This window comes from Podarcis muralis, chromosome 4 (genome assembly GCF_964188315.1).
Source record: "Podarcis muralis chromosome 4, rPodMur119.hap1.1, whole genome shotgun sequence".
Classification (NCBI taxonomy): domain Eukaryota; kingdom Metazoa; phylum Chordata; class Lepidosauria; order Squamata; family Lacertidae; genus Podarcis; species Podarcis muralis.
Window position 1 is genome coordinate 3,953,372 of NC_135658.1, and position 22,987 is coordinate 3,976,358.

The window sequence follows — 22,987 nt, forward strand, 5'->3', positions numbered from 1 at the left end:
TTGGGATCCACTTAGGGGAAAGCCCACACATTGCAACCAGTTTAGAACAGGAGTGGGGTGGATCCAGGGCTCACCAACCCTGAAGAAAACCAGACAGGAGTGTGTGGGATCCCAGAGCAGTGCTGGATATACCATTTCTGCACATAGACAGACATTAACGCACACGACCCCAGCAAAGTGACATGATCCCACAACCTGAGCAAAGTTCAGGATGAAACCTATGGGGCTCTCATAAGGGTTCCTCACATGTTGCTGTGGAAACTCGAGGTTTAAGATTCCAGAGTGACAACTAACGCATCATAGGTAACTTCAGTCTTTTCCGTGGAGTCCATTCACCCGTAAAGCTGCGAGATAAGGTGATGTACAGACAGGTCTGAACCAATCATTCATTGAAGATTGTGACTCGTAACTTTTGGCCTTGAATGAAGGCCTGGAAGCTTCAGCTGGTTTGAAATGCTGCTGTCCGAGTCCTGACAGGGACATGAATTGGGGAGCAGTAGGCATGTTGCAACCTTCCCTCTGGCCACCGGAAGGCAGCACACTTGCGTCCAGAAGCATGCTTTTGAGTGGGTGGGTGGGGTGTTAGAATGGTGATCTGTTAGAAGTCTTGCCTTCCTAATCAAGGCCTTCCTTCCTTCTCCTTAGTTGGTGGGCTGCTGCAGTCAAGACTCTCGGGCGGATCTTTACGCGTCCCAACTACTTCCCTCCAAGACAGACGCAGTCCAAGGACTTCCTTGCTGGCCAGCGCTCTTCCTGCCCCGCCTTGGTCCGTCGGTTCTCCGCTGACCGGCGCATTCACAATGCCCAGCCTGGAGCCTGACATGCCGCTGAAAACAGTGGGCGTCCGCAGGCACCCTGAGCTGGTGCCTCTGGAGAAGTCTGTCACCTATGGGAAAGGAAGGCTGCTGAAGGATATGGCCCTCTTCATGGGACGCTCCTTCCGTGTCGGCTGGGGGCCCAACCAGATCCTTGTCCACAGCGGGGAGCAGCTGAGCACATTGAGCGAGCCAGAAGATCTCCGCAACGAGTCCATGGAATATGGATTCTTGCCAACGCCTGTTGCTCCTAAACAGTGAGATCTCATTCTGTTCTTAAATATCAGTCTTCTGAGGTGTTATGCAGTGAGCTGAGTTATGTGGCTAGCTGGCTAGTCTAGTTTGTACTGATGTGGGCTTTTGCCACAGAGGCAGGACTAATTTCTTCTTACCTGTTCACCCTAGAGGGTGGGTGGGGAAACTCATGCCCTTTTCTCAGCCTGCTGCACTTGGTATCTGGAGTTCGGCTGCACTGCAAGAGCAGTCATTCCTGCCCTGGGTTTTTGTTTACAGTGGTACCTCGGGTTAAGAACTTAATTCGTTCCAGAGGTCCATTCATAACCTGAAACGGTTCTTGACTCTGAAGCGTGCTTTTGCTAATGGGGCTTCCTGCTGCCTCTGCACCGCTTGTGTGTGATTTCCATTCTTATCCTCTGGAGCAACCACTTCCTGGTTAGCGGAGTTTGTAACCCAAAGCGTCTGTAACCTGAGGTACCACTGTATTTCCTAAAAATCATGTATTGCTTGGGGGGGGTGTTAAGAAAACCCCAAAGCAGTTGAGTCTTCCTTTAGCAGAGCAGGTTCCCTCTCCCTACCTTGTTCTGAGCTCACTTGCAGCATAACAGAAGCCTTTTTCAGGACCTGGGCATATTAGTCTCTTCCGGTAGAAATTGCCATTGTCCAATAATACAGAGAGGCAACTCTCTCAGCACCTTGGCATCACTTGGCTCCTCTAGCAAAGCTTTCTGGTTATAACGGTTGGAAACTGCTGAGTTTGCCGCCTTGTCCTCTTTCAATGCATAGGGCCTGTGCATGATGAATATTTTCTCACTATGGTGCTCCTTTTAAGCTAATGGTCTGGCTGGAATTCTGTGCTGCTTTATCCAATGGATGTTTGTGAATAAACCTACAAACGGAGAAGCAATGTGGGTGTCTTTGAGAAAATGCTTCCCACCACCTACTTACCCCATGCTTAAACTTTTGAAGCTGTGCTTAATTTGTAAGCTTTCTTGAGGGCATATTATTTAGAAAGGCAGCCTGTGTTTATTTTTGAATAATTGAATATTGCCGTGACAGAGCCACTCATCTCCCTTGATCTGTGTTCCCGATGCCTCTGCAGGCTCTCGGAGTCTCCCTTTAAGGTTCACGTGGAGAAGCTGAGCTTGGAAGGAAAGGCAGCTGGCGAGGACCTAGACTCGTACCTTGTTCCACTGGAGATCAAGCTGAAGCAGAGCACTGTCCACATGGATGAGCCGTGCCCTTTCCTGACCCCCAACCCTGGCGTAGCTGCTATCCATGAGTATGCCCGGTGGGCAACAGAGACGTCTGCAGACCCAGAAGAAAGGGAAGAAGGTGGGCACAAAACTGGATGCCAAAGAAAAGGAATTGGGGGGTGGAGGCATTGGAAATGTCAGGCTGAGCTGCTGTCCTGTTGAGGGAGGGCTTTTTGAACCAGCTTTTTGAAGAGAGTCTGCTCTGTCCTGTGGCTGTGAAGAGGCAATTCTGCCTTGGCCAGCGGTGGATGGTACATGCAGGCATTGAATCACTGCTTAGCACCTTTCCATGTCCCATTCCCATGTCCCACCATGGGCTCACGCCCCAGCACCTGTTTTAGAGCAGAATTACCATGGAAGACACAGCGAGGCAGGGCGTTCTGGTAACAGGCCGGCCTCCTGCTGTCTCCAGCAGCTGCTGTGGCCCTCCCAAGCTGTGATGCATGGAGAGCGGGTGGGTGCTAGGAACAGGGGACTCCTTGGTCTTTCTTGCTGTGGATGCAACTTCAAGGGGCCAAAATGAGAGAACTTCAGCATCTTGGCAGGATCGGGCGTAAGCTTTCGCGGACCCTTGGTGCCTTCATAGAATTGGATTTGGAAGGCCCAAGGTGACTGGGTGGCACTGGGTATTTCTGGCCTCACCTTTATGGTCCAGATCACAGCTGGCCACAAGCAGAGAGTGGCAGGTGATTGACGGAGCAGAGGTGGCAGTGCACAGTCCAGAATTTAAGCTACAGTGTGGGGTAAGGGTGGAATGGCCTTAGGAGCCCCCCCTGCTGCATGTGTGTGGCTGGGACCCTGTTTGCGGCTGCATTATGGGATAGCACAAGGCAGGCCTGCAGGGTCATGTGCTGATCTCTCTCTGCCCTCTCGCCAGCTGCAGTGAAAGACTGGTGCTTGGTGTGGACCCTGTGTGAGGCGCTCTGGGGCCACTTGAAGGAGCTGGAGGCCCGCTTGGATGAGCCCACGGAGTACGTCCTTGCTCTGGAGCGCCGGAGAGCCTTCTCCCGCTGGCTGTCGCAAACGGCTGCTGAGCGGATCAAGAACGAGGTCTCGCTCGCCCAAAACGACAGTCCCGCCCAGGCCGTCTTCAGCTACCTTACTGGGAAGCAGATCAGCGAAGCTTGCCGGCTGGCGCAACATTCTGGTAAGACGGCGGCTTTTCACCTGGACCCAGGATCTAATAAGGAATTTGCTGGTTCCCGTGTGCAGAAATGGTGCTGCTTAGCGGGTTGCCTGGAGAGGGCGCAGCAGGCAGAATCTTGAATTACAGGCTGTCCCTTCCTGTGGTCAGGGTATTGGAGGCCCTTCTGCCTCCAGAGTGAGGAGTCTCAGGAGAGAAGTAGGTGGCTTAGTAGTGGGTTTCCCTGCATGAAGGCCCAGGCTTGCGGAAAGGTGCTTGTCTGTTCCTTGGAAATTGCCAGCGCCAAGAGGAAAGCTCTCCTTTGCCCGCATCTTGACATAAATTTGGCTTCCTTCAGCATAGCAAAGAGCATTGGCCCGAGGAAGTTGATTGTTTCTGCAGGGCTGGTAGGAGGGAAATGCAGAGTTCCATTGTAAACTCTTCACCCCTCATTCTTCTCTGCTTTAGCTGCTCCCTAGAAAAGGATTGGAAGGGGATTTGGGTGTGTCTTCCCAACTAGATCAGCTTCTTGAATTTCTAGGTGAGCAACACCAAAAGCAAAACCCCTGCCTTACAACAGGCTTAAATGAACCGATCCTTGATGATGATATTAGGGGTGGGCTACATGCAGCACTCCCCAAGCAAGAAGCCATCTATCATGTAGCTGGACTTGGTTTTCCTATGGGCAGTTATTTTCTGCCTAAGTCAGCGTGGTCCTTCCCCCTCCAAAATATGTGCTAGAGCACCAATGTCTGCACTGCTGCCATCTTTTGGCCAAGCAAGCCCGTCCCTGGGTCCAGGTAGTTCACATTTCAGAAGAGGCTGCTCACTGGGGTTTGTGTCTCTTCTGACGCGCTGCTGTTGCATTACAGGGGACCACCGGCTGGCTCTGCTCCTCTCGCAGCTGGCAGGGAGCCAGGATGTCCGGGAGCTCCTTGCCATGCAGCTGGCAGACTGGCATCAGCTCCAGGCGGACTGCTTCATCCAGGAGGAGAGGCTGCACATCTTTGCCCTTTTAGCTGGCAAGCCGGTGAGTTGCGGAGCCTGGGCTTTCTTGTCAACCCTGGGCACTGCTCGGCCACTTGCGTTAAGAGGGTAACATGTACACACAACGCCGTCACCAGGCCAGCGAGCCTCTGTGGGTGTCCCTCTTGCACAGCAAAGCTACTGTGTTGGGCTCTGTGCCTGGCCCACACTGACTCTCTGCCTCGGCCCTTTCCCTCACTTCTGCAGGTGTGGCATTTGTCAGAGAGGAGGAGCATCAACATCTGTGCCCATCTGGATTGGAAGCGTTCTCTCGCCATCCACCTCTGGTACCTGCTTCCTTCTACAGCGCCTCTTTCCAAGGCCCTCAGCATGTATGAAGCTGCATTCCAGGTAGGCGGAAGTCGCAGTCCTGTTTGGCCAGAGGGCCAGCCTTGAGCCCTATCCCTAGAGCTGAGGCACTCCGGCCTGTTGCTGCCTCCTGAAGGAAGGACAGGATGATGTGCTATGCTTCTGCTGAGCTCCCTTTGGCATATGCAGGAACATCACAGATGTTCTGGAACAGACTAAATGTCTGCGTCTAGGTCTGCATCTGTTTTCCCACAAGGGACACCCAGAGACCCCCACCGGAAGCCCATTAGCAGGACGTGAGAGCAGGCCCCCCTCTCCTCCTGCTGCCTCTGATCCTGTGGGACGTGTAGAACTGGCAGCCATTCCCCGCCTGTCAAACTTGCCTTGGGGGAAGGGATGGTGGGAGAGAGAAGGATCCAGCTCAGTTTCCAGCTCCCCACCCCAACGTCTCTCCAGTGCCTCCTTGGAACAGGCATACGCAGGAGAGAGGCCTTTCCTTCTTCCTCCAGCTGCTTCCCCTCATCTTCTGGTATTGTGTTTGCAGGACTCCTCGGAGGGAGAGAAGTATGCTTGTTCTCCACTGCCTCCGTATCTGGAAGGCTCAGGCTGTGTGATTGAGGAAGGCGATCAACAGCACCCACTCCGAGACGTGTGCTTTCACCTGCTAAAGCTGTACAGTGATAGGTAACTCTTCCTGTTTTCCTGCATCTGCTGAAGGCGGACTCTGCTCCGCAGATATTCAGCTCTCGTAAATCTTTTGGTCTTTTAAGGTGACACAAGACCCTTTGCAACAGACTTCACAAGGCTGTCCCTCCGGAATCTCTTTCCTCCTTGTGAACTCAGGTTATGCTGCAAATGTGGTGACCTGACAAGAAGATCCTGGTTTCTTCCCACTCTGCAGGGAGGAGCTCCCCAGATACCATCATTGATGTCATTATTGTTTATTAAATTTCTATGCCACCCTTCATACGAGGGTCATAGGGTGGTTTACAATTTGAAAATACATGCCACAAAAATACCATAGTAACAAATGAAAGCAATAACACACACACCCAGTTTAAAAGACCATAGATGGTTTAATTAGCCAAAGGTCTGGGAGAAGAGGAATGGTAAGCATCCTGCTTAAAAAGTCCCAAATCAATTTACAGCCATCTGGTTGGCCACTGTGAGATAGCTGTGAAATAAGATTGGCCACCCGTCTGGTCCAGCAGGCTCTCCTCGTGTTCTTATGTTCTAAAGTGTTTTTTAAAAGTATGCGTGGTGGGGGAAGGGGGGGGACATAAACAGAAAGTTGTGTGCCTGTCAAAACAGCCATGGGACGTACAATACCCCTTTCCCTCCCCTCTCCTGTATATACAGTGGTGCCCCGCAAGACCAATGCCTCGCAAGACGGAAAACCCGCTAGACAAAAGGGTTTTCCGTTTTGGAGGTGCTTCGCAAAACGAATTTCCTATGGGCTTGCTTCGCAAGACGAAAATGTCTTGCAAGTTCCTGCAGGTTTTTTTTCCTCCCCCCCCCCCTTTTCCCCAAGCCGCTAAGCCGCTAAACAGCTGATCCGCTAAGCCGCTTAACAGCTGAGCCGCTAAGCCGCTTAACAGCTGAGCCGCTAAGCCGCTTAACAGCTGATCCGCTAAGCCGCTTATCAGCTGAGCCGCTAAGCCGCTAATGGGCTTGCTTCGCAAGACGAAAAAACTGCAAGACGAAGAGACTCGCGGAATGGATTCTTTTCGTCTTGCGAGGCACCACTGTATTGTGTGGAGGGGGATACTGAAGTCCAGGACCCTAGAACAGTGGTGGGCATTTAGTTTATCTACACTGCTTCTTTGTCATCCCCAGCTTAAGAGTTCTAGTTATGATTCCTATCCAGTGGATATTGGGCCTAACACTGGAATGTCTCTATGGCTCATTCAAAATTCAGTATTGGGGCGGAGAGGGAGAGAGGAAGATGCATTGGTGCCAGGGAATGATTTCTGTCTTTCATGTGGCTGTGGGCAGTCCTGCTAGTCTCATGAAAGGTCATTTCCCCCCAAAGTGTTTGCCCCGGTTTGTCCCTTAGGCCTGGACTTGCAGACCCTTCTGCTTCCTTGGAAATTATTTCGGCGTGCACCACTGTGAACTGGAGTGTGGACCCCGCTTTGGCCAGCCTGCTTATGCTGTTTCCTTCCTCCCTCGTGTTCCCTTGCAGGTGTTACGATCTCCACCAGCTGCTTGACCCGAAGAGCATAACAGCAGACCCCTTGGACTACCGCCTCAGCTGGCACCTGTGGGAAGTGCTGCGTGCCTTAAATTACACCCACCTCTCAGAGCAATGCCAGGGAGTGCTGAACGCCAGCTTTGCAGCCCAGCTGGAGAGCGAGGGGCTGTGGGAATGGGCCGTCTTTGTGCTTCTTCACACCCCCAGTGCAAAGTGAGTGTGCAGCCCTCCTTTGTCTTGTAGGGCTGTTTAGTGGGGGGGAGGGTTTTATCGGATTTCTTCCCACAGGAGGAAGGGAAATGTAGTATCATGCTATTGGAAATGGTGGCATCCTCTTTGGGGTAGACTATGATCTACTCTCATTTAACAGTCCTGTGGGCTCTGAACATGCACGAGTTTTTCACAAAACACCCACTGATGTACTACGAAGTTTTTAAAAATTACAGTGGTACCTTGGGTTAAGAACTTAATTCGTTCTGGAGGTCCGTTCTTAACCTGAGGTACCACTTTAGCTAATGGGGCCTCCCGCTGCCGCCGCACAATTTCTGTTCTCATCCTGAAGCAAAGTTCTTAACCCGAGGTACTGTTTCTGGGTTAGCAGAGTCTGTAACCTGAAGCGTCTGTAACCCAAGGTACCAGTGTATTCTCTAAAACGTGAGCCTGTTTAACAAAGATTGTATTAAAATCTTTTGGAATCTTTCAATGAAATAGAGAAATTAACCTTTCTTCCTTTTGAGTCATATTCTAAGAACTGATTCAAACATGCATGCGCATCATATAACATTTCTCACAAGTTAATAACGCAGCTGAATATTTGAAGGGACTTGAACAGGACTGTGTCTGAGATTCATTCCATTGGGTAATTGATCAGTAATGGCTCATTCACATGTTCCTTTGGTACTACAGTCTTTTATCGCTTGCTTACACAATGTTGGGGGCAGCCTTACCCAACCTGGTGTCCTTCCCCCAGGCGCTTGGAGCTGCAGTTCTCATAAGCTGGAACTTGGAGAGGAACCTGGGGCAGAAGGGGTGGGTGGGTGGCATGATCAGATGAGCCTACAGTTAAGCTGTCCCTCCATCTAGCTTGGGAGAGTCTACTGTGAGTGGCAGGAAGTGGTTCTTCCGGGCCCTGGCCAGAGGAAGGACTTTGACAGCTCAGCCGCTGGACAGCCTTTGACAGGAGATGCCTCAGGGGTGGAACCTCAGACCTCTTTGTGAAAGGTGTGCTTTGCCACTGAAGACCCAGTAAATTGGGGGCAAGGAGCAGCATAGAGCTATTGCTGTACCCTCCTGCTTTATGAAAGGTCATACAAAGAGCGTTTCTCTTCCCACCAGCGTGCGAGAGAGAGCCGTGCGTGAGCTGCTGAACCGTCACTGCAGGCTGCAGGAGACGCCCGAGTCGTGGAGCAAGGAAGCCTTCCTGATGGAGAGGCTGTGTGTGCCGCCAGAGTGGATCCACGAGGCCAAAGCCGTGAGGGCCAGGATGGAAGGGGACAAGCATAAGGAGGCTCTCTACCTGTTCAGGGCAGGGCACTGGAATCAGTGCCACAGGCTGGTCATCAGGCACTTGGCTTCAGGTAAGGCTTCCTTCCTTCCTTCCTTTCTTTCTTCCTTCCTTCCTTCCTTCCTTCCTTCCTTCCTTCCTTCCTTCCTTCCTTCCTTCTCCCGGGGGATGGCGGTAAACAGGGTGTCTAACTGAGTTTTGGACTGCCTTTACCAAAACCAAAAAATCTGTAAACACACAGTAGGATTTTGCCTTGCTTCCTAAAAGGAGGGGGCTTCTATCATTATTACAGTGGTACCTCAGGTTAAGAACTTAATTCGTTCCGGAGGTCCGTTCTTAACCTGAAACTGTTCTTAACCTGAAGCACCACTTTAGCTAATGGGGCCTGCCGCCACCGCACGATTTCTGTTCTCATCCTGAAGCAAAGTTCTTAACCCGAGGTACTATTTCTGGGCTAGTGGAGTCTGTAACCTTTAGCTTCTGTGACCTGAAGCGGCTGTAACCCGAGGTACTACTGTATTTATTAAATTTGTACGCTGCCCTTCGGTAGTTCACAACATAGATATACAAAATGAAAACACAAAATGCATAATAAAACAAAGGCAGTTCAATAACCCCCCCCCCCTCACAAAAGCCATAGAATGTTATTCAACATAGGGGATAAAATTGAACCCTGAGGAACCCACACAGAAGGCTCCACAGGGCTGAAGAGCACTCCCCAAGCATCACCCTCTGGAAATAACTACCCAGGTAGGACCAGAAGCAGCGCAAAGCGGTGCCACCCACCCCATAACTCTGACGGCTGCTCCAGAAGGTTCCCATAGTCATTGGCATCAAAAGCTGTTGAGAGGTTGAGGAGAATTAACAGAGACCCATTTCCCCTGTCTCGTTCCCAACAGGTCGTCATACAGGGTGACCAAAGCAGTTTCTGTGCCAAAACTCCAATTTAAAGGGCTGTGGAAAATCAGTTTAGGAGTCCTCAACACCGCCTCTGAGACTGGTTCTATCAGCTAAGGCAGTGAGATCTCTGGGCAGTGAGGCAGGTGGTGAACCAGCAGAATCCCTAATTCGTCCCAGTTGCCCAAAGCCAAGGACACACACTCTAGATTCCACCCCTCCTTACAAATTGAACAGACACCCTCAGGAGGCAAAGGTGCCCTCTCCTAGTGGTGTTTCTTCTTCCTGCTCACAGCTTCAGAATGCCACGTGTCCCATTCTTGGCGTAGATGTTGCCCACATCCGAAAGTCGTGTCTATGCCTGCCTTCTGGCGAGTTGCTGTTTTACCAAACATTTTGCCAGGCACAGTAGTGTTGAAGTTCTATTATTTGTTCATCTCTCACTCACTGTCTTCTTCTTTCAGATGCCATTATTAACGAAAACTACACCTATCTGAAAGGGTTCTTGGAAGACCTGTCTGCTCCAGAGCGCAGCACCCTCATCCAGGATTGGGACACTGCAGGGCTGGTTTTCTTAGACTACATCCGGATCATTGAGATGCTTGACAGGATTCAGCAGGTGACATACTCAGGACGAGGATGGTGTCATTGCATTCTCCCAAGGAACTCCCAGGGGCTTGCACGCTTCTCCCTCATTTAATCCTCACAACAGCTCTGTGAGGAAGGGGAGGCTGAGAGGCAGTGATTGGCCCAAGGTCACCCAGGGAGCATCATGGCTGCATGGCGACATGAACTCCAACCTCCCAGGTTCTAGTCCAATACTCTAATCACCGCACCAGACTGTTGCATCCTGCCTGCTCCCTTACAGAGAGCTCTCTTAGGAATTTTCCTCTTCCCAGTCACACACTGATCGAGCCTGACGTGTGTATTCAGGGAAAGCTACACTGTGTGCCCCTGTTGAAGCTAGTTCAAAATATAGGGAGTAATGCATGGGTAGGCAAACTAAGGCCCGGAGGCCGGATCTGGCGCAATCGCCTTCTAAATCTGGCCCGCGGACGGTCTGGGAATCAGTGTGTTTTCACATGAGTAGAATGAGCCCTTTTATTTAAAATGCACCTCTGGGTTAGAAAAAATAGAATATCATGGAAAAGTTCATTTATTTCAGTAATTCAACTTAAAAGATGAAACTAATATATGAGATAGACTCATGACATGCAAAGTGAGATATGTCAAGCCTTGATTTGTTATAATTGTGATGATCATGGCGTACAGCTGATGAAAACCCCAAATTAACAATCTCAGAAAATTAGAATATTAAATGAAATAACAAGGAGCAAAACAAGGATTGCAAATAGAGCAGGACTGGACCTCTGAGAAGTAGAAGCATATCTCGCTTTGCATGTCATGAGTCTATCTCATATATTAGTTTGACCTTTTAAGTTGAATTACTGAAATAAATGAACTTTCCCACGATATTCTAATTTTTCAAGTTTCACCTGTAGTCCGGCTCCCAACAAGGTCTGAGGGACAGTGGACCGGCCCCCTGCTGAAAAAGTTTGCTGACCCCTGGAGTAAAGCATCTGAATGTTCCTGTGTTGAGACATTCCCTGCAGGTGAAAAATAAATCCGCTAGCATGCCAAGGGGAAAATGTTCCTTTGGACGTGCTGGTTTTCTACTGGCAGGGAGATGGGCTTACCAAGGGAGGGTGTGGCCTGTCGAAATCTCCACTACGACCGAGCTACTCCTCCGGTCGAGCCTTTGGAATCTCCTCTGACGATGATTAACGACCTGAGCCTTTGATAAGGCTCCAGGCACATTCTCCATTAAGCAGAGTATCAAAGCAGCAGAAGAGACGGCGCATGAGGCTCAGCTTCCCATTCCAGTGATCTGAGGAATTTCTGGGAGGGAGAAGAGCTTCAGGTGGCTTCACCGGGCCGGGGGCTGTTTGAATACAAATGGTGGCCATCGGATGCACCATTGTGAACACTTGCCTTGAGATGGTAGGGGGGGGGGATCTGCCCCGTGGAAATTCCTCTGGAAGCCTGGCATGAGACATTTTAATAATGAGGAAGATCCCCAGCGGGGCTGTTGTCACCCCAGTGAGTGACGCTTCTCCTTTCTCCTGGATTTGCTTTTCAGCTGGATTGCTCTGGGTACGAACTGGAGGAGCTGCACACTAAAGTGACGTCCCTTTGCAACAGGATAGAGCTGCTCCAGTGCCGCAATGCCAAGGATAGGCTGGCTCAGTCTGGTAAGGCTGTGGGAACACTGCTTCCTTCCCTTTTAAGAATAATAATAATAATAATTCTCTTCTGAATCTTCATGGCCACTTCAATAATTCTTCTCTGAATCTTCATGGCCACTATCATGTAAAAAGCAGCACCTGGAGGCTTTTGTGGTGTGGGGTTTAGGTGACACCACAAATCCATGTTGGTGGTTTGCAGTTGCCTTGTGGAACAACGCAGGGCACAGGGCATGTTGCAAAATGTGGGGTTTATTGTAATACTACTACTACTACTACTACTACTAATAATAATAATAATAATAATTTATTTGTACCCTGCCCATCTGGCTGGGTTTCCCCAGCCACTCTGGGCGGCTTCCAACAAAGATTAAAAATACATCAACATGTCACACATTAAAAACTTCCCTGAATAGGGCTGCCTTCAGATGTCTTCTGAATGTCAGGTAGTTGTTTATCTCTTTGACATCTGATGGGAGGGTGCCACCACCGAGAAGGCCCTCTGCCTGGTTCCCTGTAGCTTTGCTTCTCGCAATGAGGGAACCGCCAGAAGGCCCTCAGAGCTGGACCTCAGTGTCCAGGCAGAACGATGGGGGTGGAGACACTCCTTCAGGTATACTGTTACTGTTCCTTTATTTCATTTATGGATCCCTTCCCGTGAAGCATTTCCAAATGCCAAATGATTGCGGATATAAAAACAGTTAAAGCAATTACCTCTGCAAAACCAACTTCAAGTAAATTCAGAGGCTGAAGGCTTTTCTCATCTTCAAAGAGCCAGTGCCTGCCTGATGCGTAATAGGAGTGGCTGGCTGGACCATGTGTGCTCTGCTCTGCCTGGCAAGGAGCTGCAGTCAGCTTAGAACTTGTTGACCTGCCCCCTCCCAAGTAGGGAGAGGTTGGGGGAAGCTCCGCTTGTCACCTGCAGCCACAACTCGGGGTGCTTTTTCCCAGCTAAAAAGATGAGCGCAAAGACTCCCTCTCTGCTGCCTCTGAGATCAGTGCTGTGTCTAACAGCCTTAAGCTCTAGGCGGGTAGATGTTACTGATCCTGTATACCTGAAGGAGCGTCTCCACCCCCATCATTCAGCCCGGACACTGAGGTCCAGCGCCGAGGGCCTTCTGGCGGTTCCCTCATTGCGAGAAGTGAGGCTACAGGGAACCAGACAGAGGGCCTTCTCGGTAGTGGCGCCCGCCCTGTGGAACGCCCTCCCATTAGATGTCAAAGAGATAAATAATTACTTGATATTCAGAAGACATCTTAAGGCAGCCCTGTTCAGGGAAGTTTTTAATATGTAACGCTGTACTGTTTTTAACACTGATTGGGAGCCGCCCAGAGTGGCTGGGGAAACTCAGCCAGATGGGCGGGGTATAAATAATAAATTATTATTATTATTATTATTATTATTATTATTATTATAGCCCTGCTTTCCAGCATCCAGCACAGGCTGGTCCCCTATAGCTCTCTGTGGTTCTGCAGTTGGAGAGTTGAGAATCGTAGAGTTGGAGAGATCCATTTAGCCCAAACCCCTGCAATGCAGGAATCGTAGCTGCATTCCTGGCTCCATTTCTGAGCTGGGGTGTGACCAGTTTCAGAGACAGGAGTGGACCTTTGTGTCGGATCTAGCAAAGCAGTGATTTACACTTGTAACCTGTACCGCTGAAAATGCTGGCAGCCTTAAGATAAATTCAACAGTGTAAATCAGTTTTGATGGATGCAGTAATGGAATACTGAATGGTATAGTTTTTATAAAATATGCAGGGATTTATGATATGTAAAATGAATCATGGAAAGAGAAGAAGGGAAGTCATTGATATTTTAAGGATGTACAAATGAGTATTTTAAATTGGAAAACAGAAAATTTAATAAAAAAAATTATATTACACTTGTAACCTGAGGTCAGCCAAGAGCACACCATAGACTAGACCACTCGTGTCTGGTAAATGCAAGGGCTTCTCTCGTTGGAGGTCCATTCCCCTGGGGAATTGCTGGAACAAACCCAACTGTGTAAATACTTTTCAAAGCTTTTTGATACGTTCATTCGCTCAAACCTCTGCTGTTTTGCCCCTTTCTCGCACCCAGAAATGGCCAAGCGCATTGTGGACATCCTGCGCGTGGTTTTGAGCCTGCAGCACCCTCCGGACTCCACCTCGGACTCCACCCCGGACGTGCAGAGAGTGCCGCTGCGCCTGCTGGCCCCCCACATCGGCCGCCTCCCCATGCCTGAGGACTACGTACTGGAGGAGCTGCGTAGCCTCACCCAGGGCTACCTGCGGGAACTGACGGTGGTGGCGCAATGAGGGCAGCTTGCCTCCTCGCCTGGACGTAGCTGCCCTCTCTTGAACGATTCGTCTGCCCTTTGGCCCCAGGGCCCAGGGGTGTAGGCAGTCCCCTTCCTGCGCAACTCCTTCCCACCCCGGGGTGCTGCACAGCCACCACAGGGGGCAAAGTGCAGAGACTGGGCTCTGGTGTTGGGACACCTCCTCCCTCCCCGCCCCCGCTTCCTAGTGTTAATAAAGCCTTTGCCGCAGCAGAAGCCAGCTGTGGGGGTCACTGGACCTGTGGCGGGCAGAGAGCAAGGCACCTTACAGATGGCACAAAATAATCAGTGTGTGTGTGTATGTATACAGTCAAATCTCCATTTCAACTGAGCTCTGGTCAGCGTTCGTTTGGGTTTTTTTGGAGGGGGTGGGGGCTTTGAGTGTGTCCTGCGCTGCTGGGTTTGGACAAGTGGAGTCGACCCTGCTGCCCATGTGCCTTATGGGGCTGAGTCAGATCTGGGTTGTGCTGCCTGGCCTCTGCAAAGAAGAGAGGGAGGTGGAGGCACAGCCAGGTTTTGTCCGGAAATGACACCATTGGCTGATCCTTGCAGGGGGGGAAATCCCTCAGTGATGTCAGCTTCCTGTCTTGGGGTGGCACCTCAGAGTGCTTCTGAACCTTGCAGGGGGCTGGCAGGTCCCCCTCCTTCCGTCAGCCTGGCTTTGGGAGACTGGCTTGAGTCTTCAAGCTGAGCTGCGCCTGTTCTTCATGCCGAATCCCTTTGCAAGAAGTGCTGGGGCGGGGGGGACGCAACCTGTTTTTAGGTTTTGTGCTGGGGGGCGGGGGGGGGGTAATGGCTCAAACCAATCAGTTCAAGATGGTCATGTTGAATGTGTTTGCCATGTGGTTTCATCATATTGCCGAAAGGGAATTCCAGATGCGGAGCTGGGAAGCTGGCTGGCAGCTTCCAGGGCCCTGGGGTGGACAGTCTGCCTGAATCTCATAGGGCAGGGCGAGGCCTGGTGTGGGTGCTGCCCCTGCGGCCTGTTGTGTGGGACCCCTGGAGGCAGTGCGTGTCTGCGTGTGCGTGTATGTATTGGGGGGGGGGATGCCAGCAAAGTGGTGACGCATGAAGATTATGTAAAGGTTTTTATTGAAAACTATAAATAAATGATCCAGATTATTTTCTTGTCTGTTTTTCTGGAAATACCTTTATAAGAAAATAAAAAAAGTTTATAGCATTTTCCTGATTGCCTCTCTTTTTTCCCTTCCCTGCTCCTCTTTTAAGAATCAAATGGCTCAACCTCAGACTTGGGTCTCTCTTGTAACTAGGGGGGCAGGGTTCCGTTCCGGGGTGTGTGTGTCCCTCTTTAGGAGGAAAGGTGCAGGCACAAGAGTTGGGTGCGAGGGGAGCTGTGTATTCTTCCACCATCCAAGGTGCTATGCTCTGTATACGTTCCTGGGCATCATGAGTGGCGATGGAGCTGCTGCCCTCAGGCCTTGCAGGCTTTGCCCTCCCATCAAACACTGTGACTGGAGAGAGTTGGGTGAGATTCTGGCCTGGGATTGGAAACCAGAGCTCTTGATGAGCAAAGTCCAGCTCTCCTCCCCACCCTGGCATTCTCCTTATATGGTGCAAGAAATATTTGCAACACTTTGAAGACTGGCTGTCTTTTTTCAGAGACCATTTTGTAACTGCTCTGTAGTGACCTACTCTGTAACTGCCTCGCCTCAAGTCTGGATTTAGTACAAATCATCCCAATCCAGTTCCGGATTCAGAGAAATTGGTTGCATTGCCCCAACTGAAGAGGATCAGAGAATTATAGAGTTGGAAGGGAGCACAAGGGGGCATCTAGTCCAACCCCCTGCAATGCAGGAATCATTTGCCCAACGTGGGGCTTGAACCCACAACCTTGAGATTTTTAAGAGTCTCGTGCTCTACTGACAGAGCTATATGGCCTTCAGCTGGACGCAACAGGACCTTACGTTTTCATGATGGTTATGCTCTAGCTCCTCAATCAGAAGCATCACTTGCTACCACTTGCTGGGAGAATCATAGTGTGGGAATGTTGAAGGTGGCAGGAGAGGATATATTGATTATTAATATCCTTCCTAACTTGCGCTAGCAAGTTTCATTCCCCCTTTTTTACGCAGCGGAAACTGGTTGCAAACTCATGTGAGTTTCTTAAGTCAATGAGCAATTCAATCTGGCTTGTCCAGATTGAAATGTGTTCTAATATGTTCCTGGTAAGATCCCCTGAATCCCTCCTAAAAGAAGAAAGACACCCCAGTCTTACTCATAAGTAACAAAAAGTACAGTGGGTTACAGACGCTTCAGGTTACAGACTCCGCTGACCCAGAAATATTACCTTGGGTTAAGAACTTTCCTTCAGGATGAGAACAGAAATTGTGCTCTGGCGGCGCGGCAGCAGCAGGAGGCCCCATTAGCTAAAGTGGTGCTTCAGGTTAAGAACAGTTTCAGGTTAAGAATGGACCTCCGGAACGAATTACGTAAGTACTTAACCTGAGGTACCGCTGTAGTTTTACTAAGGATCCTTTACTAAGGATCAGGCAGAGAACAGAGAGAACCCTGAAGGCAGGCTTAAAGTTACAAACATGTACAAACAGGTTTACCCCATATGGGAGATTACCTGGGGGACTGCTTGGCTGGCAGCCAGCAGTTCAGTCCAGGAAGTTCGCAGGATGAAAAGGAAAGAAACTTGCCGAAACGGGGCCAGTCCACTGTCCCTCAGACCTTGTGGGGGGCCGGACTATATTTTGAAGGGAAAAGAATGAACGGATTCCTGTGCCCAAAAAAATAACCCAGAGATGCAGTTTAAATAAAAGCACACATTCTACTCATGTAAAAACACGCTGATTCCCGGACCATCTGCGGGCCGGATTCAGAAGGCGATTGGGCCAGATCCGGCCTCTAGGCCTTAGTTTGCCTACCCATGGACTAGAGGTTTTGTTAGGTCAGGTAAGGTCAGGCCCACCTACTGGTCACATGTAAGGAAGGATGCCCCAGGCCAGGAGAAACAGGAAGTTCGACTTGCTGGACCAAACTTTCCCTTTGCATGTCCACTCTAGCAAAACAAGGGCTGTTGTGCTCCCAGTGGATTACATCCCACACAGTGAACTGTAGAGCTGGAAGGCAATATGGCTGGGCGATATATCCATAACAAGTTTCATAATTTTTGACCTGGCATTATATTGCGAATCATGATGTGTTTGCGTGCGCAAAAATCACAATGTGGCAAAAAAACAGCCAGCCAGCCTCTACATAAAGGTAAAGGGTAAAGGGACCCCTGACCATTAGGTCCAGTCGCAGACGACTCTGGGGTTGCGGCGCTCATCTCGCTTTATTGGCCGAGGGAGCCGGCGTACAGCTTCCAGGTCATGTGGCCAGCAGGACTAAGCCGCTTCTGGCGAACCAGAGCAGTACACGGAAGCGCCGTTTACCTTCCCGCCGGAGCGGTACCTATTTATCTACTTGCACTTTGACGTGCTTTCGAACTGCTAGGTTGGCAGGAGCAGGGACCGAGCAACGGGAGCTCACCCCGTCGCGGGGATTTGAACCGCCGACCTTCTGATCGGCAAGCCCTAGGCTCTGTGGTTTAGACCACAGCACCACCCGCGTCCCTTAGCCTCTACATAGCTCCGCCCTTATTTCAGACATCGTGACACATCAGTGTATTCCGATGTTTAGCTGGTGATATATCGCAAGGCTGAAAACCAGATATCAGCCAGCCCTTGAAAGGACCCCAGGGGTCATAAAGTCCAACCCCCTGAAATGTAGGGAGAGAGCTACTTTCCTTCCACATGGTGCCCGGGGGCTTCCCAGAAGAGGCCCTTGTGGCAGAGGCAGACCTAGGGGTTTCAAATTTCTGCACCACCATATGCCTCGCCAAAACTCGGCACCTCCCCACCTCTCTGGCTCCTTTCTGAATAATACTCACAGCATCCCCAGCGGTGCCCTCAAGGCTCCATGCCCAGTGTGACGGAACCAGTCACGCTCCCCTAAATCCGCTGGGGATGCTGGACCAGATAGACCTTGGGTCTCATCCGGCGCTCTGGCTGTTGGCACAGTCCAGCGGCCCGCAGTTTTCAGAGGAGTCGCTCTGCCAGTCTGCTGGGCCTTAAGGCGTCCAGAAGACTTCCTGCTATAATTGTCACCTGGCCTCTGCAGTGAGTGCCAAAAGACTGGATTTTTGTGGAATGCCGAACGACCACCAAGCTGTTGCTGTACACCTGAGATTCCAGGATGATTGTGCACATTCGGAAACGAAAGTTCCCTTTTGTTTCGCGGATGGCACAGTTTGGTTTAACCAGCCGGCGAGGCCTTTGTGCCCCTTTCTTCCAGACGACTGCAGTCTAAAACAGGCTGATGAGCAAAACCCAAACTCACCTTGACCTGCCGTGGCTCTGCTGCCTTAACACACACACACACACACACACACACACACACACACACACACAACCCCTTAGGTTGGCTGTGCAGGGCGGATCTTTTGCCAGAGCTTCATTTGCAACCTCGGAGGCTGCTCCTTCCACCTGATGTCACCTACGACCGGTTTGCCGGCTGCTTTTTTTCCACTCTAGGTAAGGAAAATCCATCGGTGGCTGTCAAAGAAAAGACAGCCTGAGTTGCACAGCACAGAGTTTACACGCACTGGACCTTCCGCACGCAAAAAGGGTTCCTCTGGATTGCCTTCTCCTCGCTGACTCACGCAGCCATGCTCTCCGGGTGACTTAAAGCCCTCCTTCCAGCTGCTTCCGAGATTCGCCCCCTCCCACCCCCCAGGTTCACCTTGGCGAGGGTGAAGATGTCTCCAAATCCTTGGATGGGCACCTTCCTCCTTTCTGCTTCTTTGCTGGGTCTCCTCTTGGCGCCAGGTAAGACTTCCAAAAGGCTTTGCACCTCTCCTTTATGGTGCCTTGAGTTCTTCTTTGCTGCTTATTAGCAGAAGGGGCCACGCAAATGTGGTGCAAGGAAATTATTCTGCTTTCCCTCTCTCTGATGCTTGCTTGAAGGACTTTTGCTCGTAAGCAAAAGGCTGCTCCCTTCTGGAGTATTGCAAGCCTTCGATCAAGCGGCTGCCCCCCTGCCCCCCTCCCAGGCCAGCTGCAGATTCTAAGGTTTCGCATTTGACCTCCCACCTGGGAGAGAATTCTACCTGCTCCTCCTCAGGACCCGTGCGTTTGTCTTTGTGATCATACTTGGGAAAAGAGTTGTTTTCACGGCGGGGAGGTTTGTCCTAACAGCTCCATAGAAACTTGGCCCCGGAGAGTTTGCGTCCTGGAGTTGCCATCAGCTAAATTGCAATTCAATCGCCCTCTTGCGAGGAAATGCAGGCCGGGCTGCGCTTTGGAAATGCAGCTGGTTAGGGACTGGAAACGTGTGTGTCTTGATCTGTAAGCGAACCTTGCAAGATGTCAATAGACGCGCCTGCCAGGGAAATGGGACACCCGTCATTAAACTTTCAAACCGAGGAAAGGACGGATCTTGCAACATCCCCTGCCTGTTAGGAGCTTAAAAAAACGGAGGAAGAGACAGGTGCCGACAGGGGAGAGCCGGTGGGGTCCAAGTAATGTAGGTGGCTCCATCTGGCGAAGAGAGAGAAGGTCTGGGTTCAAATCCTACCTTCGCTAAGGAGCCTTGGGCAAATTTAGCTGCAATTTCTGTATTGCAGGGAGTCAGACTAGATGACCCCTGGGTCCCCTCCAACGCTACGTTTCAATGATTCTAAATCACTCTCCCAGCCTCGGTCTCCCTGCTTGTAAAATGGATAGAGGCGTAACCGTCTTTTAGTAATGCTGGATGAAAACTGTCCTTTTAAAAGTGGCACGATGGGCACTCCAGGCTAGCTCCACTGTGTTGGAAGGAGGCAGAGCATGCCTTCTGTGGGTGAGAGGCAGCGGGGCGTAGTGGTTAGAGTGTTGGACTAGGCCCTGGGTTCAAATCCCCACACTGGGCCACAAACCTCTCTGGGTGTGACCCTGGGCCAGTCCCTCTCCCTCTCAGCCTAGTCTACCTCTCAGGGTCATGGTTGGGGTTAAGCGAGGACAGGGAGAACCATGTTCACCACCTTGAGTTCCTGGGAGGAAGAGGTGGAATAATAATAATAATAATAATAATAATAATACTGACTGCTGACTGGGGCTACTTCAGGCTGCCCTCGGCTGCCCTCTCACTCGGGAAGTCTTGGCTGCAGCACAGGAAGAGATCCTCTCTGCACATGTTGTGGAACGAACGCCGTGTTCACAGGGCTTCCATGTGGGGAGTCTGTCTTTGCACCCATGTGCAATGCCTTAACCCTGCAAGGCACCGAGGAGGGGCGCTTGCAACTGCTCAGAAGAGCCCCCCGGACAAATGCCCCTTTTGGAGCCGCTCCTCTGCGCGATTCTGCCCCAGGAGAGGGCTGCGAATGTGACCCCCGTGCTTGGTGAGCGGAAGAAATCCAGAGCTGGTGGCCTGCGGAGTCTTGCCGCACTGCGCCTGAGTGTGTGTGGGGGGGATGGCCCCATTGGCCCTGGACAAGACCCCAGGGATCCCAAACACCCCCTCCCTCCCTCCAACGGCAAGCCTGTGTCCGACTCTGGAGATCTGTCCCGTGGAAGATGGAGCCAGTTTGTTTTCTGATGGACTCAAATGGCAAAGAAAGGAGATCCCGGCTAAACACCAGGAAGAACTTTCTGGTGGCAAGAGCTGTTCCACAGTGGAATGTTCTGCCAGTGGTGGCAGGCTCTCCTTCCTTGGGGGTTTTTAAGCAGAGGATGGGGAGGGGCATCTGTCACATGAAAATTGTCCATGGGGAGAGGACCATTTTTCTCCCTCCTAAGACTAGAACTCGTGGGCGTCCATTGAAGCTCAATGTGGGAAGATTCAGAACCGATAAAAAGAAAGTCCTTCATCCAGCAGGACAGAGTTAATCTATGGAACTCCCTCCTGTTGCAGGAATTTATGTATAGGTTTTTTCGGGGGTTGCCCCTCCAGCAGATATCACGCACATGCAGCCCACTACCAAAACCAGCACAGTCGCTTTTGTGACTTTTGTGATTTGTCCCCACAAAACACTTCATCACAGTTTCCTCCTATCTATTCAAAGGGCCTTTGCTGCACTATACCAAATGTAAGAATTCACTGCTCAATGTATCTATGTACTGGCTCACTGGGAAAACTCCAGAAATTCCTATAGACATGTGAGCTCAGCTACTCAGCAGCCCCTCTGTCTGAGGGATAATTCCTGGCATCCTGATACCTGAGTGCCAGACAGGTGGCCATTCCGGAAATAACAAACCCAGATGAAGACAAAAGGGTGTGATTAACTTGGCTGGGAAACAGGGAAATGTAAATATCTCTTTTGTTACACCTGATGGGTGTTTGGTGGAGGGCAAGGGGAACCATGGGGCAGGGTCCAGGATGCTCAGATTACTGCCACTAGACCTCCCCTTTCATGATGTAACCATGCTGTATTAGTGAGGTAGTTTGGGGGGGGTGTAACATGGGGATTAAAGGGACCCCTGACCATTAGGTGCAGTTGCGGACGACTCTGGGGTTGCGGCGCTCATCTCACTTTACTGTCCGAGGGAGCCGGCGTACAGCTTCCGGGTCATGTGGCCAGCATGACTAAGCCGCTTCTGGCGAACCAGAGCAGCGCTTGGAAACGCCATTTACCTTCCCGACGGAGTGGTACCTGTTTATCTACTTGCACTTTGATGTGCTTTCAAACTGCTAGGTGGGAAGGAGCAGGAACTGAGCAACGGGAGCTCACCCCGTCGCGGGGATTCAAACCGCCGACCTTCTGATTGGCAAGCCCTAGGCTCTGTGGTTTAGACCACAGTGCTACCCGCGTCCCTAACATGGGGATTAGCAGCTAATAAAAGTTTGGATTCTCTTTTGTTCGGGGCTTCCATCTTGTTCCACCTTGTGGCAGGTGGGAGTCCTGTCGCGACAGCCTTCAATAAAGACCAAGCCTACTGGCTGCTGTTTTGCTCTGGTATTCCTGGCTGGTGTCCTTGGTTTTTTTGTCCAAGGGAGCCCTCAGTTTTCTCCGCTAACACTCCCACAGGAGGCAGCGATTGCCATCAACTGAGAGGCAACTTTTGGCACCCACACCCTGTGATAGGAATTCTGAGGTCTTAGATATATGTTAAATGTTCACAAGTGTACCAACCAAGCACGTACATAGATCAGCACAGGAAGACCGACCTGGAACCGTTTTTATTCCCAAACTGACCAAATGTTTTCTCTGCAAGGTCAAAGGAAAATGGAAAAGCCTCCCCATTGTCTTTTCCTTCACAAATCCTGTCTTAAGGGTATGTCTGTATTTGAATAGGGTTGCGCGCCATTGTTCTGGGTTCCTCCTTCTTTCCTGCGTGTGAGGGGAGCACCCTGTTGCAACAGATCAATAAAGATCAGGCTTACTAGCTGCTTTGCTTCTCAATATTCTCTGGTTGGCCTCTGTTATTTTCTCCTACCAATAGGGAACCTATATATGGACTCTTGGATACCCCATAAGGGGAAAAGGGCAGTTTTTTGTTTACAACAGATGGCAACCACCAAGGGACATTTGGTTACTTGGATTCTGGGAGCGAGGAAGGACTGGTGATCCAGCACGCACCAGGCAGTTTGCCAGGAGGAATAACCAGTCCTCCATCGATCACAGGGTCTGGAAATAACTGGAGGTCCAGCGGGGTTAACCAGAGGTCCAGCGGGGTTAACAGACCAAAAATCAGGAATTTACTGTGCTGTGAACTATGCTTCCAGCAGGGATGTAGCAAGCACCGTCCCTTTCAAGTTCATCAGTTTTGTTGAGTGAAATAAATGAAAGAGCTCAGTTGGGATAGCTCAGCTGGTAGAGCAGCTGAATTATTAAATTCAGGGTTGGGGGTTCAAGCCCCATGTTGGGCATGTTGGAGGGGTTGGACTAAATGATGCTTGTGCAAATTTAACATATAGAATAAGAGAACAAGAAAAATGTACGTTTAAAGAAGAATGGAAAATGTTCACTGAATATATGGGTGGAAATTGTGTTTATTTAAAAATGCTGGTAGCACTAAGATAAATTCAACAGTATAAATAAGTTTTGATGGATGTAACAATGGATTACTGAATGGTTTAGTT

At 50.6% G+C, this 22,987-nt stretch overlaps 1 protein-coding gene across 7 annotated transcripts in view; it reads left to right on the forward strand.

The window, feature by feature from the left end:
• Window positions 1-15,101, forward strand: part of NUP98 (nucleoporin 98 and 96 precursor) — a 44,610-nt gene extending 29,509 nt beyond the window's left edge. For 5 of the 7 annotated variants that reach the window (XM_077928007.1, XM_077928008.1, XM_077928002.1 and 2 more), the window contains 11 exons: window positions 646-1,072; window positions 2,155-2,387; window positions 3,186-3,455; window positions 4,304-4,461; window positions 4,665-4,808; window positions 5,311-5,450; window positions 6,952-7,173; window positions 8,296-8,537; window positions 9,826-9,980; window positions 11,502-11,613; window positions 13,684-15,101. In XM_077928007.1, the coding sequence (XP_077784133.1) occupies window positions 646-1,072; window positions 2,155-2,387; window positions 3,186-3,455; window positions 4,304-4,461; window positions 4,665-4,808; window positions 5,311-5,450; window positions 6,952-7,173; window positions 8,296-8,537; window positions 9,826-9,980; window positions 11,502-11,613; window positions 13,684-13,901 (2,321 nt within the window). In that variant the 3' untranslated portion in view covers window positions 13,902-15,101. The remainder of the gene's footprint in view (window positions 1-645; window positions 1,073-2,154; window positions 2,388-3,185; window positions 3,456-4,303; window positions 4,462-4,664; window positions 4,809-5,310; window positions 5,451-6,951; window positions 7,174-8,295; window positions 8,538-9,825; window positions 9,981-11,501; window positions 11,614-13,683) is intronic. The other 2 variants (XM_077928005.1, XM_077928004.1) reach the window with 1 other exon arrangement.
• Window positions 15,102-22,987: the final 7,886 nt, after the last annotated feature.